This window comes from Vigna radiata, chromosome 10 (assembly GCF_000741045.1).
Source record: "Vigna radiata var. radiata cultivar VC1973A chromosome 10, Vradiata_ver6, whole genome shotgun sequence".
Taxonomy (NCBI): domain Eukaryota; kingdom Viridiplantae; phylum Streptophyta; class Magnoliopsida; order Fabales; family Fabaceae; genus Vigna; species Vigna radiata.
Window position 1 is genome coordinate 17,806,018 of NC_028360.1, and position 16,031 is coordinate 17,822,048.

The window sequence follows — 16,031 nt, forward strand, 5'->3', positions numbered from 1 at the left end:
ATAGTCATTATTGAATCAAAATTAATATTAAATAATCATATATTTTAAAAATATCTCTTTTTTTAGTTTCCAATTCTGGATGTATACAATATCTCTTTTTTTTTCTTTCATTGGACATATCTGTTTTCAAATAGACAATAATTATAGTAGGCAAAATTACTTTCCAGATACTGATATTGGAGTAAATTAACTGACTATGCCTGATTAGAGAGCATCTAAAATATACACTGCCACCAATCTTCACATTCAAGTTTTGTTGACAATCATTTTTTACTGTTTGTGATTCTGGTTGCTATATAAGTTGATAGCTTTTTCTCTAATTGAGTTTGTGTGCTTGATAATTAAAATTTTTCAAGTTATAACACTTAATATAAGTGTTTCTTTTCTATATAAAAATGCAATTTATTGTTGAATATTTAATTTTTTTTATAAAAAAGAAAGTCCATGGATTGACCCTGACCCACAGGGTTTTGGGGCTTTTTAGTCCTGAACTTTTTTAATAAAGGGCTTTTTTGGCCCTGTGGTCTTTTTTGGTCCTAACCCACATGGGCTAGGGTCAGAGCCTATTATATGAATCTATTTGACAGGTCTAGTTACATATAAAAATTGCATCTAAAATTTAAATAAGTCATCCATCATCAAAATTAAAGAATATAAACATTCAAAATCAATCTTTCCATGTACATCCAACGTGATTAACATAGCTTGTAAACAAAGAAGTGTCATGTGGACTGTCAAAATGTTTAACCACTTTGTTTTCTTGGTGAATAACATGCTTGTACAGTTCGATAATATTCTCATGCTGTTCAATGACATTCTCTTGTTACTCACTAACATCATGACACCTTTTATGTTATAAGTCTCCTTCTTGCTTTACTCTATGCAGAACTTTGAGTCTGTTATGTTGAGACATCTCTATGTTTTGACATTTCTATAACAGAAATTCAAACAAAAATGAAAAACACTTAAGAAATAACTAAATTCAAAGAGAATAAATAAATAAAACAAGAACACAATAAATAAAATTGAAAATAAAAACTAACAAAACCAAAAGTCCTTAAAAAAATTAAAACAAAAAATCATAAAAACTAAAAAGCAAAGATATATACCAAATTTCAAAATTTGATATACTACTTAACAAAATTTCAAAATTCAGTAAATTATTAATCAGATTTCAAAATCCAATAAATTATCTAATCAAATTTTAAAATTTAATATATTATTTAATCAAATTTAAAAATCCGATAGACTAAATTAGGTATAATACTTAATCAGATTTTAAAATCTGATAAAATAGATAACCAATCATAACATTTTTTACATCAAATTTTAAAATCTTGTACTTTCTTTATCCGTATTTGGGAATCTGATACTTAATCTCATGATAAGAAGGGATTTCAACTACAAAAATTTGTAAATAAGAAATTAAAAATATAAAAAAGTTAAAAATTTACTTGACCAGGAGTGTGCAGAGGGAGAAGATGAAAAAGACTATGATGCATGAACAAAAGGGATTGAGGTTGTGAGGGTGAAAAGTGAAGGAAACCAGAAACACAAGTTGTGGAGTGGAGAGTTGGTGTATGGAAAGTGTGTAAAAGAAAGAGGTGTATGGAGAGTGATAATTTCTTTTTTTACCTTTTTACTTTTTTTTCTTTACAAAATAAACAAAAATTTAGAAGAAAAAAAATCAGTTTAAAATTTAGTTTTGCAAAAATAGAATTCTAACCTAAAATAAAAATTATACTATACAGATAAATGTGGAATACAATATCTAGAAAAATAAAAAGGGTAGTTGTGCTACTAAAACAATTTATTCAAAGTACATGGGTTTGGGTAGTGATTGATGGGATCTTTCTTCCTTGTATTATTACAAAAATGAAAAAATTGCACCAGTCGGGAATCGAACCCGGGTCTGTACCGTGGCAGGGTACTATTCTACCACTAGACCACTGGTGCTTTTTATTAACTAGAAGAAACGTTTATTAATTAGATTAGGATAACGTTTATCTCACAATTTAAATTGGATTAATAAATCAAATATTACTTTACTGTTAACAAATTAACAACTGAATCCATTGTCCATGGTCGCATAGAGAAGATGACAGTTAACTTCTTTATTTAAAATAAAAGGTGTCCATCTGCAAAATATTCTTTTCGCTTGTACTGAAAGGCAATATCATCATTTGTTTCTCAACTTACTCTACCTTTTACTATGGGACCAACATAAGTGTGAAGGAAAAGAAACTGACAATACTGGTATTTTACTATTTATTTTGATACTTAAATGAAAATGGAATTCAATTTAAATGGTAACAAATTCAAATTAGAAATTTCAGTAATTTACATAATACTAGTATATGTGCATACATATAATTTAACTTAAAATCTTAAAAATATATAGGTTTTTTTATTTATTATTTTAGTGACATTAATTAATGTGTAATTTCCAATACCAAGAATTTAATCTTTACTTTTAAGAGTTATATATGCAACTTTTATTCAAGAAAAAAAAGGAGCAAAAGCAGGATCAAAACAACTTTTGAACCATGAATAAATATAGGATGAATGACAATCTCACATTAAACTCACCCCACAGGTATAAAACGCAATAGTCTCCTCTTCTTCTATCATTATCATCATCATCATCTCCATAAAATTCTCATCTAAAACAATAAACAGTATTCGCAATGACAAGGTCTTCAATCATCATCCTTGCCTCCGCCCTTTGCTTGTTATCCTTCCTGAGCTCGGCTTGTGCCAAAGAGCGCTTCTTTGTAAAGGGCACTGTTTACTGTGACACATGTCGTGTTCAGTTCCTGACGAGGATGTCTGAGTTGATGGAAGGTGCGACTGTGCGGATGATGTGCTCACAAGTTGACAACGCAAACAATGTGACATTCAACAAAGAAACAACTACAGATGCAAATGGAGCTTACAAAATGGAGGTGGATGGAGACCACGAAGAAGACACTTGCGAGGTGACCCTTGTGAAGAGCCCAAGATCAGATTGCAACGAGATTGACAAAGAGGCTCACCTCTTACAGGCTGCCAGAGTCAGCATCACTAAGAACAATGGAATCGTCTCCAACACTCGCGAGGCCAATCCTCTTGGATTCCTCAAGAAGGACCGTCTCCCTGGCTGCGAGGAACTTATCAAAGAGCTTGAAATCAACGATGATGGCACCCCCATCACCAACTGAACAACCCCTTTAATACAAGCATACCAAAACAAAACCTCATCAGACATACCTAGGTATCCCTGTTAGGTTTTGTTCCTGGCGCTGTTTTTTTGTCATTCCCTTTATATGTTTATTTAATAATCAAGATGTTTGATTAGTAATACGACTTTGGCTTCAAGTCTCTCAGACCATCCTTTGCCTTGTATTCCACTCATTTTATTAAATCAGTTGCTTTCAATTCATGCACTTCACTCTGCAACATGCAATCAACCAACTTCCTTTTATTTAAGCTACATATAATAATTTAACAGGGTTTCTAAACATTTGTGCAAACAAACATACCTTGTTTTTTCATTTATATTGGTTTTATGTAAGTTGAATATTATTTGATACTTCATAAATCTTAAAAAATATCTAGTAGAGTAAAATTTTAAAATGAGTAAACCTCAGCTTGTCTGTATCTTATCATTTACTTTTAATTAGCCTCGTGTTATTTTTAATTCAACTTCACATGTTAACTAATCACTTTTAATGAACTTTTATTCAAAAAAACATGATCTTGTTCAAGGATTCCAACATCACTCAAATTACCGAGTTTTGTGTTTGGATTTTAAGATAAATTTGTGAGAGTAGATTAAAGAAAAGATATTAAGAAATAAAAAATTGAGAAGAAAATTTATAAAAATTAGTAAATGATATGATAAATTTAATATATTAAAAAGATATTTTAGTTAAAAAATAGAAAATTAACATTATTTATATTCATTATTTTTATTTGTATTATTATTAAACTATTATTATTATTATTGTTTTAATTTAAATAAAAATTAACTTTATTACAAAATAAAATTATTTAACTTTCGTCGCAAATCTCTTTTGTGTTGAAGAGAAAAAAAAAAGTTTTTATTTCCGTCAGCTTTTTTTCTCTATCGATAAATTTCTGCATGAATAGTAAATTTGTGCATTTCCATATGTTGAAACAAACTAGCTTGAATTTTGTTAAAATAATAAGCAAACTCATTGCCAATTTATATATTATATAGTATTACAAAGGAGAGGTAGAGAGAAGTAACAGATATTGATGAGATGTTTAAAATAATAGATCTTGATAAATTGTTATTTGTTAATTTTAATTTAGTATTTACATATTCTTTTTTTTTTCTCCATCTCACGTTTTTCTTCAGCGTAATTTTTCTAAAGAACTTCAATTTCTTTTGACTTTTAAAATCCTAATTTTTCTCTTTTCTTATATTTATTATTGAACCATTCATTCATCCCTCACACTTTCAATCTAGCACATCTAACAAACAATGGAAAGATCTGAAACCGTGGTGTTATATCAATTCAAAAGGGGTATAAGATTTAGACTACCATTATTGTAATTTTTTGGCTTAATTTTCATTTCCAATTAGGTCAACTCTATTCAGTGTAATTTCTTTCATTGATAAATAATTTTTCAATTCACTTATACATTTTCCATTTCATTATATCATAAAATCTCTAATTAAAAAATATATTTTATATAACACAAAAATAAACAAGTATTGATAATTGTCAAAAAATTAAATCAAACAAATCATATGAATAAAATAAAAAATAAAAGTTGGGAAAAAAATGACAAAAACACCAATAAAACTATAAAAAAATGTTAATTTACTTGTGTAAAATTATCTTACATTTAACTTTATTTTATTTTTCCAATATTAACTTTTAAACTTTTGAACAACAAAACAACAACAATAATAATAATAAGAATAATAATGATAATAACGTTGGAGCTTTATTTAAGAGATGGGTCATTGGAACATTTTCTAAGTGATGTCAAATTGAAAGGTACTAAAAACAAATATGTGTTGACAAACTTAGCTAAAGTCTTGTCTTGTGACAGGGACATATGAAAACATTCATTAAGAGACTAAGTAATTGGAACATCTCCTGAGTGATGTTAGAATGAAGTGTATTGAAAGAGAAAATATTTACGAATAAAGTTGTAAAGTAACATTCATTGAAAGACTGAATCCTTAAAGCATTTATCAATGTTTGAATGATTGAGTCTTTGTCATGCTTACCCAATATATCTCACGAGTCAAATTCTAACAAATTCATATAAAGTGAAGTCTAATAAGAAATGAATTGTTTGATGGTAAATTTTCAAAGAAGGTTTGGTTGAAGACGATTTATTTAATGAATGTTTATAGCTTAACCAACTTATTTGTAATTTGATTTTAGTTTTGAAAATTTTTCTTAATATCTTATTAGTTTTTTTTTGTTTAATTTTTGAATTTTTTTAATGTAGGTTGTATTTAGTTATATAAGATGGATAACTATCCATTTTTGGATTCTTAAATGAATTCTGATTTTATGTAATTATAAGTATGATATTTAAGAACATTTATGTGTTCTTATTTATTTATCTTTCAGCAAGGAAATTGAGTCAATTGTAATATCGAGGAAGGATTCAAAGGGATTGATACAAAATTTCAATGATTATAAATAAAGCATTTAACTAGGCGATATAGCCTAAGATGATAAAAAAAAATTAACATACAAAAATATAAAATATAGTAACATTTTTAAATTTCTAACAAAATATAGGATACAATCTTAAATAGAGTCATAATCTATACCCTCTTGAATATAGTTAATTTAACATTTTTTACTTGTCCTGCACATATCATATTTTTGCCTCCTATCAATAGTAGTTTTTTTCTCAAATATTTCCATTTCTCATCTTATTTTCTTTAATCCAAACAATCCTACATTCATTTCTTTTCCTCACAAATCCACTTCCTCCTATTCATCTTCAAATCAAAATACAACCATACAGCCTACCAAGTATCAGATAATATTCAACTTAAATAACAGTAATATAAATGAAAAAAAGGCATATTTGCAGAAATTTTTAGAAAGCCTATTAAATATGTAGCTGAAATAAAAAGAAGTTGGTTGATATAAATAAAATGAGTGGAATTAGAAAATGAAAGAGTAGTACAAGGCAAAAGATGGTCTGAGAGACTTGCAAAGTAGAAAAACTCATCCCAATGGCCAAAGTCATACATTACTAAGCAAATATCCTGATTATTAAATAAATATATAAAGGGAATGAAAAAAGGAAAGCAGCATGAACAAAACCTAAGAGGGATACCTAGGTATGTGTGATGTATCCTACGTATGAGGTTTTGTTTTGGTGTGTTTGGATTAGAGGGGTTGTTCAGTTTGAGATGGGGGTGCCATCTTCGTTGATTCCAAGTTCTTTCATAAGTTCCGCGCAGCCAGGGAGACGCTCCTTCTTGAGGAATCCAAGAGGGTTGGCCTGACGAATGTTGGAGACGATTCCATTGTTCTTAGTGACGCTGATTCTGGCAGCCTGTAACAGGTGAGCCTCTCTGTCAATCTCGTTGCAATCTGCTCTTGGGCTCTTCACAAGGGTCACCTCGCAAGTGTCATCCTCGTGGTCTCCATCCACCTCCACTCTGTAAGCTCCCAATGAATTTGTCGTTGTTTCTTTGTTGAATGTCACGTTATTTGCGTTGTCAACTTGTGAGCACATCACCCGCACAGTCGCACCTTCCATGAACTCAGACAACTTCGTCAGGAACTGAAGACGACAGGTGTCACAGTAAACAGTGCCCTCTACCATGTAGCGCTCTTTGGCACAAACCGAGCTCAAGAAGGATAACAAGCATAGGACGGAGGCAAAGATGATGATTGAAGACTTTGCCATTGCGAATACTGTTTATTGTATTAGATGAGAATTTTATGGAGATGATGATGATGATGATAGAAGAAGAGAGTATTGCGTTTTATACCTGTGGGGTGAGTTTAACGTGAGATTGTCATTCATCCTATATTTATTCATGGTTGAAACTTGTTTTGATCCGCCTTTTGCTCCTTCTTTTCTTGAATAAAACTTGCTTCTGTAACTCTTACACGTAAATATTTGGTATTACAAATTACATATAGATTAAAATGACTAAAATAATAAATAAATAAAAATAACTATATATGTATTTTAAGATTTTAAGATTTTAAGTTAAATATGTATACAGCTATCTTCACTAAAAGCGAAAATATATTTTGCAGATTGACACTTTTCTTTTATCAAGAAGTTAACTTCCGTTTTAAAGCAACAATAAAAACATAAAAGTCTAAAGATTTTATATATTTTTATTATTTATAATCCATCTCTTAATAATGGGATTCTTCTTTTTATTGTATACGAATAATTAATAATTACTCAGGTGAGAGAGTGTGTGATTGGTTGGTTGAAGAAGAAGAAGTAGCCTAAGGAAAAAGAAACAGATCACTATTGAAGGAGTATAACAAAAATACAAAAGAAACCTATAATCATAATTATAATAATAATAATAATAATAATAATAATAATAATAATAATAATAATAATAATTTACATCACTATTAACCATTACATTACTATTAACCATAAAGACAAATGTGTAATCTTATATTTTAATTTATTAAAACATTTTTTTACTCATCACATCTCTAAAATATTTTTTGAACTTTTTCTTCAAATTTTACACTTTCACCTTTTTATCATTTAAGATAAATAACAAAATAATATATATATTATCTCAAATTCATTCGTTGACTTTTTTTAAATTTGTTCTTAAAAGTAAAGAGATTGGTGTTACTTATCGTTCTTTTCTAATAATAATGATGTGTTTATAATGTTTCTAATTAAAATAGTATATCAGTTTAAATGAAATATGGAAAAAGAGAGGAAATTTATACTAGATTTAAAAGTTGTGGAGTTATGCTGATAGTTGTAATCTTTGACAGAATTATTGTGTTTGGATTTGGTTGAAGTGAAAGGATTAAGTATTCGAAAATTAAAAAATCATACTGCAACTTCTATCATGTCTGATAAAATTAAAGGCCTTCTACATTTTTTTCTAAATTGAATATGTAACTCTTATAAATAAAGATCAAGTGATTCGTATCTTCCTAATAACTGATTTTTTAAGGCGAGTATTGATTAAAATAACATAAATGAATATTATATAAATAAAAAATTTATAAATCTATTACTTTAAAATTTTAAATTAAATATATATCTGAATATCGTATATTAATTTCTTCATCACTATTTGTGTCAACACTTGTAGATATTTCCATCACAAAACCATCTATGAACAAATTATTCTATTTTGTGAATACATCCTCGATAAAACTAATAGGATAGCTGATAATTGTCTTGATTGTCCTAGATTGTGTTGATACTATTGTTTTCCTCGTTGTTTCTAATTGTCATTATCATCTTCATCGACGCGACGCGACCATGAACATGTGAGTAAGTTGTAATTGTAAATCGGTCGATAATCAGGTAATAATTTATATCATTCAATTTAAAATGAAAGATGAACTTTATCCGAGGAATGAATGAGAATTTGTTCTTGTTAAACTGAATCTGTGTCAAATAAAAGATTATTTCTTTATTAATATCAAGCACCAGTGGTCTAGTGGTAGAATAGTACCCTGCCACGGTACAGACCCGGGTTCGATTCCCGGCTGGTGCATTGGTTTTTTTTCGTAATTTTTTTATTTTTATAATGCAACAACGATTGTTCTTTTGACTGATAAAGACAGAAAAAGTTTGAAAAAATGAATTGTCATCCGACAAGTTTTACTGTTTCACTTGCATTCAGCACAAACCACCGAAGAGGTTCTTCCACGTTTGAAGAAATTGTAATTATTTCCTGTGCACATAGTAAGTTGTCTGCAGCCAATTTAATGAAAAGAAATTTGGTGAATTGGTTGAAGAACCCGTGGATCACTTGACCATTGCATTAGGCAAACACCTACGTGGTGCTTTATTGTATAAACAAGTTCAAAATAACAGTAGCCTACGAGAACCTTCGTGAATTGGGCACATGATATTAGAGCATCTCAATCAACTAAGTATTAAAATTATAAAGTCTTAATAAAAGAATATTACATGTTAATGTGGAAAACGAAAGTTCTCAATTTAAGAGCTAATAATCATAATAATAATGATGCAAAAAGCATTATGCCTCCTACACTTTTTGTCTTTGTGAGTGTGAAGAGGCATCATTGGATGACCATAAATTTATAAAATCGACCTATAAAATTGTCTATCATCCCTTTGGTGGCACTGCACTTGTGAAGCTTGTGCTAAACCTCCCACTTTTCTATATTAATCACATTTCATTAGTGGGGCGCCCATTTTGACTCTCAAAATTCCTAGTTATCCACACGTGTGAGGACAAATCCAAAATGGTATCCTCAACTTGAATCCCACGTGTGATGACTGATGACAAAATCCCTGTTCAGAGTTTGCCGTGATATCACTCATGTGGTCTCATAGCCACATATTTATAATCCGTGAAGCTCTATCCATGGATCTAACTTCTGGTGTTGCTATGGAAAGGAATTTAACACATCAGCACTCTGTTTTTAAGCTAGGAAAAAGAACAAAGATTCACATGTGTCAACAGTTTAAAAATATTGGGTTACAGAATAATGTAGCCACATATTTATATACTCGTGATCCTTTTTAGGTATTGTACTTTTCATCCTTAATTGAACTTTATACTGTTTGTATGATGATATTTCTTATTCTTTACTGCAAAAATACATTTATCGCTGATATTTCTGAAAGTATACCAAAACCCATGCAGGCAGGCATCTTTGAAGTAAGTTCTTATTAACAGTTTCAATTAACCTCTTGTTGAATATCATTGAGACATCTATCCATTCTAATGTTTTAATCAAAAGAAAAAAAAATATTACCAAATATCTTGTAATGTAGCAATTACAAATAATATTAAAGTGTTTTTGAAAGAATCTTAATAGTAAAAGCTTGGATAAAACTTTCAACTATTTTTCATTATTGGGTGATTTTGAATGCACTCTTTTTACTTATACTAGAGAGTGTTACTTCTTGAGATGACGCCAAGTTGAGTCTCAACTGATAAAAAAACTGTATAAGTATATAAGATTGAAAATTAAATTCTCATTTAACCTATTTAAAAATATAATTATTTATCAAATATATAGGCTTTATTAAAAATAAAAGTGGGTATAATTTAATAGAATCGCATCCGTTTGACCCACTAATACTTATGGTACTAATTTCTCTTATTTTAAAATCTCTATGATACATATATAACAAAAAAGACCTAATAATACAATATTATTTTTTATCTTTATCGTTTTGTGAATTACTGCATTCAATTATTAACAAAAATAGTACCAAACATAGGGTTAGTTTTAATCTCTACTGGGTCACGGGTGGAAAGAGATGATTCTAAAAAGAGGGAAATCCTCAACCTTTACAATCTGACTCTAAAGTCTGGTTTAAATAAAAAGAAATAATAATTTGAAACAAATAATTTTTTTATGATATTTTATTTTTATATTGTATGTCAAATAAATGAATATAAAAGTGTCTCAATCTATTATTATTCTTAAATTAAATAATATTAAAAATAGATTAAAGTGTGTGACACGTTTGTGTTCCTCTCGTAGTAGTGTTGTGTTCCATCATTTGGACAACGGTCATTATTGATGAAATATCTCGTCAATCCTTCAATTCAAACACTAGCTTCATTGAAAAATGTATACTATGCAATTATGCATCACCATCTTCGTCACCATACATATACGTCTTCACATGCTCTACAAGCAGACACGTTACATTTTCGATTTTTGTTTAACTTCTCAAGAACTTACGTACAATTCCGATCAAAAGATTCCTCTCTGGCGGCAAATTCTTTTTACTTGAAATTCAACTTTTAAATAACCTCGGGAAGCACTGATTTTACGAGTCGAGAACACGAATTTGAATATAAAACTTAAATTTTTATAAGAAAATTACATAACTGATATGTGATGTTTGAATTTTTAATTTATGATTATATTATTATTTTTATGTGATGTTTGAATTTTAATTGGTGAGTTGATAAGAATTTGAGTAAAAACGCTAGAAAACAACTTACGTAATGAATAACATTGCTATTGACGCTTTTTACCTTGCGTACAAAACTCATTTTCGCACAAGCACACAGTAACATTAGATTCCGAGAATTTGCATACATTTGGAAATGTAAGAAAGTTGTCTGCAAACACACATCAATTTACGGTTCGTGGCAGTGAGAAACAAATGATTTTGGTATTACGCTAGTTCTGGGAGTGGCACACATCATATTAGCACTGTCACAAAGCCAAACTCAAAACAAAAATGTGTAACTGGTAATGCTTCCTTCACACGTGGGAAACTTCAGTGTCTGCAATTCACATATATGGATACAAATTTGTAGTGGACTCCAACATGGAAATGCCACAGCCATCAAAGTCTCAAATATATCTCTATCTCCCCACCCAAATAAGCAATACCATGATACCAATGTTTATCACTGTTATCATTTGTGGGTCTAAATTGGTGATGACTTAATTGCAGGCTAATGGTACAAGTATATAACATAAACTATAGTTTATAATGCCTTATAATGCCGACATCAAACTAAAAGAATAGTATTTTCTCTTTTATTTTTTAAACTTGTCAACGAAGATGCTCTTTAATGAATGATTACCTATATCTATCTGGCTATTTCTTGGAGAATTCCACCAGCATAGGTACATATTCTCTCAGCTCAAATCTCTATGATACATCTATGAACTGCATGGTTTTAAATGAATTTTAATAATAAATAATTAGGGGTTTTATTCAAGTTAATTGCATTTTGAGGATCATATAATGGAGAAAGGAATCCACAAAATTAATGCATGACTACTCTGCTTCCTCCACCCTTCATGGAAGGGAAACTTGGGATGATTAATCTCCATGCATGTGAGAATATCAGAGGCACCGATCCAGATCAGATTGTGCAGCCAATGAAGGATCACGAAGAGATATATTAAGTGACATTAATGTGCACTGCACCCAAATTTTATGGTTCCATGATGGAACAGATTCTCACATGCAATGGACGTGGGCTTATATCAAAAACCAAAGTCTAAATTTAGTTAGTTGTTGTCTCTTTTAATGAATAAAATGCCAAGTCATATTATGGGACCAGTGAACAAAGAGTTCCCATATTTTTCCACCCAACAAGGTCCCCAAAATTGAATTTGACCAAGATAGATCAATGCCATCTCCACTACTTTCTTAGGCTGAGATTGTGAAACGCTGCTGAAGAAAGACCCAACTTAGGTGTTAGTGATATTGTACCAAATACTTTCTTTATCCACAAAATATATACACAATGGACTTTTAACTGTACACATTTAACTACAATTAAATTATCAACCACTGCTATTTTAGCACAAATATAGTCACAACTGCGTAATTCATAAAATTAGCATCTTGTCTCTAGTGAAGTTCAGGTACGGAAATCTTTTTCATGAAAGAAATGATGCATAAATTCTATTACTTAATAAATGCATAATTTGAGATCTTGTATCATAATATCATAATCCACCATTACATTAAATGGGACAGCACTGTTTTCTGCATGTGCTCTGTGCTTCCTCTTTATTTTTAAGTTTGCGGAGCTCTGCTAATACTCTTATTTACTTTTCTCTCTCTGTCTCAAAGTCAGAAACAGAAACTAAGTTGTACAAGAACCAAACCCCAAACCCGCACTTTTTCAAACTTCACCATCTTAGCTTTGTTTTCTCCTTCCTCTTAAACATGTCAACTCCTTCATCATCTTCTTCTATTTGGGTGTTCTCAAACATAAAGCTTCAGTTCTTTGCCCGCATCAGACGGTTTCTCCAATCCAAAGCAACCAGAAAGCGTTTTGATACCTCCGATCGGTTTGACGCGGCTAAGGGCAGTGGTGAACACAAGAAGCCTGAAAATATTGAAACAGTACAGGTTATGCAGAAGACTGAAGAGGAGGAGGAAGAAGTTTCTGCGATCATGTTCCAGAGAACTGTCAAGATGCTTCACTTTGGAAACTGGGAAGAGAAGGAAGTGGCGGCAAAAGAGATTGAAAAGTTAGCCAAGGAAGATGTTAAGGTCAGAAAGTTGATTACAGAACTTGGGGTGGTGCCGGTGTTGGTATCTATGGCGGCGTCGCCAGTGGCTAGCCGCAGGCGAGCCGGGTTGACGGCGTTGGTCCACCTGGCTGATGGAACTTACACGTAAGTTTTGCTACCATATATGTTCTTTCTTTTTATGAATGATTATCACATGTACCAATATGTTTAAAAATGTTTGAGAGTCGTACTTTCTTGTTTGATTTCAAAAGGATTAGAAGTAAACAATTCCACAATATAAAACCTGTGTAATTCAGCTTGGTGTGGACCTCTGTGTTTGGTTCAACTTTCCAACTATGTTATTGAGTTGGTAAGTTCTTTAGATTTTATTGGTTGAAATTGAATTTACATAGATATTCATATACTCGGAATACATGTCAATCCAAGTAAGATAAAATGAATGACTAAAATGTTAAACAGTTAAAAATTTGTGAGAAGGAATGATAAAGAAATTAGGACACAGGGTTTGTAGCATTGGTTAAGGTCCACTAACTAGAAATCAAGGTGCACGATTAAAATTATTTATCATTTTGCTGTCTTCTCCTTTGCCATATTGTTTGATATGGACAAATATGCAATCATATTATATAAAGAAATTGGTGAGAGTGGAATTATTGTGAACCGCTCATTTTGACTTTTGGGTGGTGAAGACAAGATTGATGTACACAAAGTGGCTATTTGCCTTGGCAGGTTTGGTTCATGACTCCATAGTAACCACGACCAAATTGTTCTGTACATATCCATGGGGTAAAAAAGATAAATATATAATTTCAACAAAAGCAGAGACATCATGTGGGTGGGTGTAGCCATTTAGAGTTACATTTATCCTCCAAAAGGCTGTAGAAGATGAAAGTTATCAAACTAACTATACTTACTACGAGAAAGAAATTAGTCAACCTGAAGTGCCAACTGAGTTGCTGGGATGTTAGATAAGCTAGAGGGGACAAAGTTCACAATGAAGCGACATTTTTGTCCTAAAATTCATAAATTACAGATTATCATAATATATAGGGTGGTTGATCAGATTCCTTTATGATCTTTAAGGCGATTTTATGTTTTTTCTTTGACCATCATTTTCCAGCAGAAATATTAACTTAAGATTCTAATTGACTTCGCTATGATATAAATAATGTTTTTAATTTAGTTGGTTTGGCCTTTTTATTCTTTAATACTCAAATTGCACCAATCCAGTTATAGTTTATTCTGACTTTGAGAAATTATCAAATTTAGAGAAGTAGTATTTGTTTCTGACCTAACTTTGACTGAGTTGAAAAATATTTTTCTTCCTTCAGGAACAAGGCTTTGATAGTTGAGGCAGGAATATTGTCGAAGCTGGCAAAGACAATGGACCTTGTAGATGAATCAATAACAAGTAAATTGGCAGAGTTGCTTTTGTCACTGTCATCACTAGTAAACACTGAGTTCCCTCTTGCTTCATTAGACTTTATCCCATTACTTAGGCACATTTTTGAGACAGACACATGTTTTGACACGAAAGAATCGTGTTTGAGTGCTTTGTATAACCTATCAACTGTATTAGAAAATGCATCGGCTATGGTTTCAAGTGGGTTGGTCCCTATCCTCTTGGAAGCGTCATCGTTAAAAGAAATTTCAGAGAAAGCACTTGCCACTCTAGGGAACTTGTCAGTGACTTTGATGGGGAAGAAAGCAATAGAGAACAGCACAATGGTCCCAGAAACCTTCATTGATATTTTGTCATGGGAAGATAAGCCTAAATGCCAAGAGTTATCGGTGTATATTTTAATGATTCTAGCACATCAGAGTTCGTTGCAAAGAAAGAAGATGGCACAGGCAGGGATTGTTCCTGTGCTTCTTGAAGTGGTTTTATTGGGCAGCCCTTTGGCTCAAAAGAGAGCAATGAAACTATTGCAATGGTTTAAGGATGAAAGGCAGACTAAGATGGGGCCACATTCTGGTCCACAAACACCAAGATTTGCAATGGGATCACCTTTAAATCAAAGAGAAGCAAAAGAAGGGAAGAAAATGATGAAGAGTTTGGTGAAACAGAGTCTGCAAAGGAATATGCAAATAATAACTCACAGGGCAAATGCTGCAGGGGAATCTTCTAAATTGAAGTCTTTGATCATCAGCACAAGTTCCAAGAGTTTGCCTTATTAAGGATCATTCTTTTTACACTTTATTTCCCATCAAAATTCGAAATTGACACAGCTTTAGCAGTTTAGGCTGTCCTGAAATGTGCTATTGTTTGGCACCAGCCATTGATGACATCAGCTTATGGGACGAAAACATGAAAAACTACAGAACATGAAAATGTCACCTTGACATTTCGTGTTACAGCATTTGTAAATGTTGACAGATATAAAGGAAAAGTTTCCAGTGACAGGAGATAGTTGAATTTTGAAAGTCAATCTAATATTAAATTTCGCTTCAACGCCAAAACCATTCTTACCTAAGTTACTCTTTGCTTTAAAAAAAAAATCAATTGTTTTCGAACTCTTTATAAAATATCTCAATTAAGTTTTTTCTTTTAAAAAATTATTCATTGCATCTCAGGTCACCTGTTAATATCTAGTTTTCAATTTTTTTTTTTGTTTTTCTTAATATTTTTTACAAAACAATTGTTGACATGTATAGGTTTTTATTGACAGTGTAAAGCAAGGTTATGTGTCCAATATTATTTTGATTTTATTTTTACGGTATTTGTTTTATTTAACTTTGTTTTAATTTTTTCATAATAAAATATTATTATTATTTTAATTAGGATTAAATTTATTATTTACACAAATATTATAATTATGTTTTTATTAAAAATAATTTTTTAACCTATTACCTCACTATATATTA

The 16,031-nt window shown here is 30.8% G+C and overlaps 3 protein-coding genes and 2 non-coding genes across 5 annotated transcripts; 3 read left to right on the forward strand and 2 right to left on the reverse strand.

Moving 5' to 3' along the window:
* Window positions 1–1,885: 1,885 nt before the first annotated feature.
* On the reverse strand, window positions 1,886–1,956 carry TRNAG-GCC. The gene has a single exon. It is a non-coding gene; the product is annotated as a tRNA-Gly (tRNA).
* A 542-nt stretch (window positions 1,957–2,498) lies between these two features.
* LOC106774949 (olee1-like protein) lies at window positions 2,499–3,367 on the forward strand. Its single transcript, XM_014661973.2, has one exon. The coding sequence runs from the start codon at window positions 2,688–2,690 to the stop codon at window positions 3,198–3,200; it is 513 nt and encodes a 170-aa protein (XP_014517459.1). The 5' UTR covers window positions 2,499–2,687; the 3' UTR covers window positions 3,201–3,367.
* Window positions 3,368–6,129: 2,762 nt separating this feature from the next.
* On the reverse strand, window positions 6,130–7,077 carry LOC106774950 (olee1-like protein). Its single transcript, XM_014661974.2, has one exon. The coding sequence runs from the start codon at window positions 6,901–6,903 to the stop codon at window positions 6,391–6,393; it is 513 nt and encodes a 170-aa protein (XP_014517460.1). The 5' UTR covers window positions 6,904–7,077; the 3' UTR covers window positions 6,130–6,390.
* A 1,571-nt stretch (window positions 7,078–8,648) lies between these two features.
* Window positions 8,649–8,719, forward strand: TRNAG-GCC. The gene has a single exon. It is a non-coding gene; the product is annotated as a tRNA-Gly (tRNA).
* Window positions 8,720–12,592: 3,873 nt separating this feature from the next.
* On the forward strand, window positions 12,593–15,821 carry LOC106775501 (U-box domain-containing protein 7). The gene is made up of 2 exons (XM_014662633.2): window positions 12,593–13,310; window positions 14,498–15,821. The coding sequence occupies exons 1-2, from the start codon at window positions 12,655–12,657 to the stop codon at window positions 15,342–15,344; spliced, it is 1,503 nt and encodes a 500-aa protein (XP_014518119.2). The 5' UTR covers window positions 12,593–12,654; the 3' UTR covers window positions 15,345–15,821.
* The last annotated feature ends 210 nt before the right edge of the window (window positions 15,822–16,031 follow it).

What these genes read in the sequence shown, in the direction of transcription:
- LOC106774949 (XM_014661973.2), top strand. Translation starts at nt 2,688, where the DNA reads ATGACAAGGTCTTCAATCATCATCCTTGCCTCCGCCCTTTGCTTGTTA.
- LOC106774950 (XM_014661974.2), bottom strand. Translation starts at nt 6,903, where the DNA reads ATGGCAAAGTCTTCAATCATCATCTTTGCCTCCGTCCTATGCTTGTTA.
- LOC106775501 (XM_014662633.2), top strand. Translation starts at nt 12,655, where the DNA reads ATGGGACAGCACTGTTTTCTGCATGTGCTCTGTGCTTCCTCTTTATTT. An exon ending in CTGGCTGATGGAACTTACAC is followed by an intron (nt 13,311 to 14,497) that starts GTAAGTTTTGCT and finishes TTCTTCCTTCAG; the next exon opens with GAACAAGGCTTTGATAGTTG.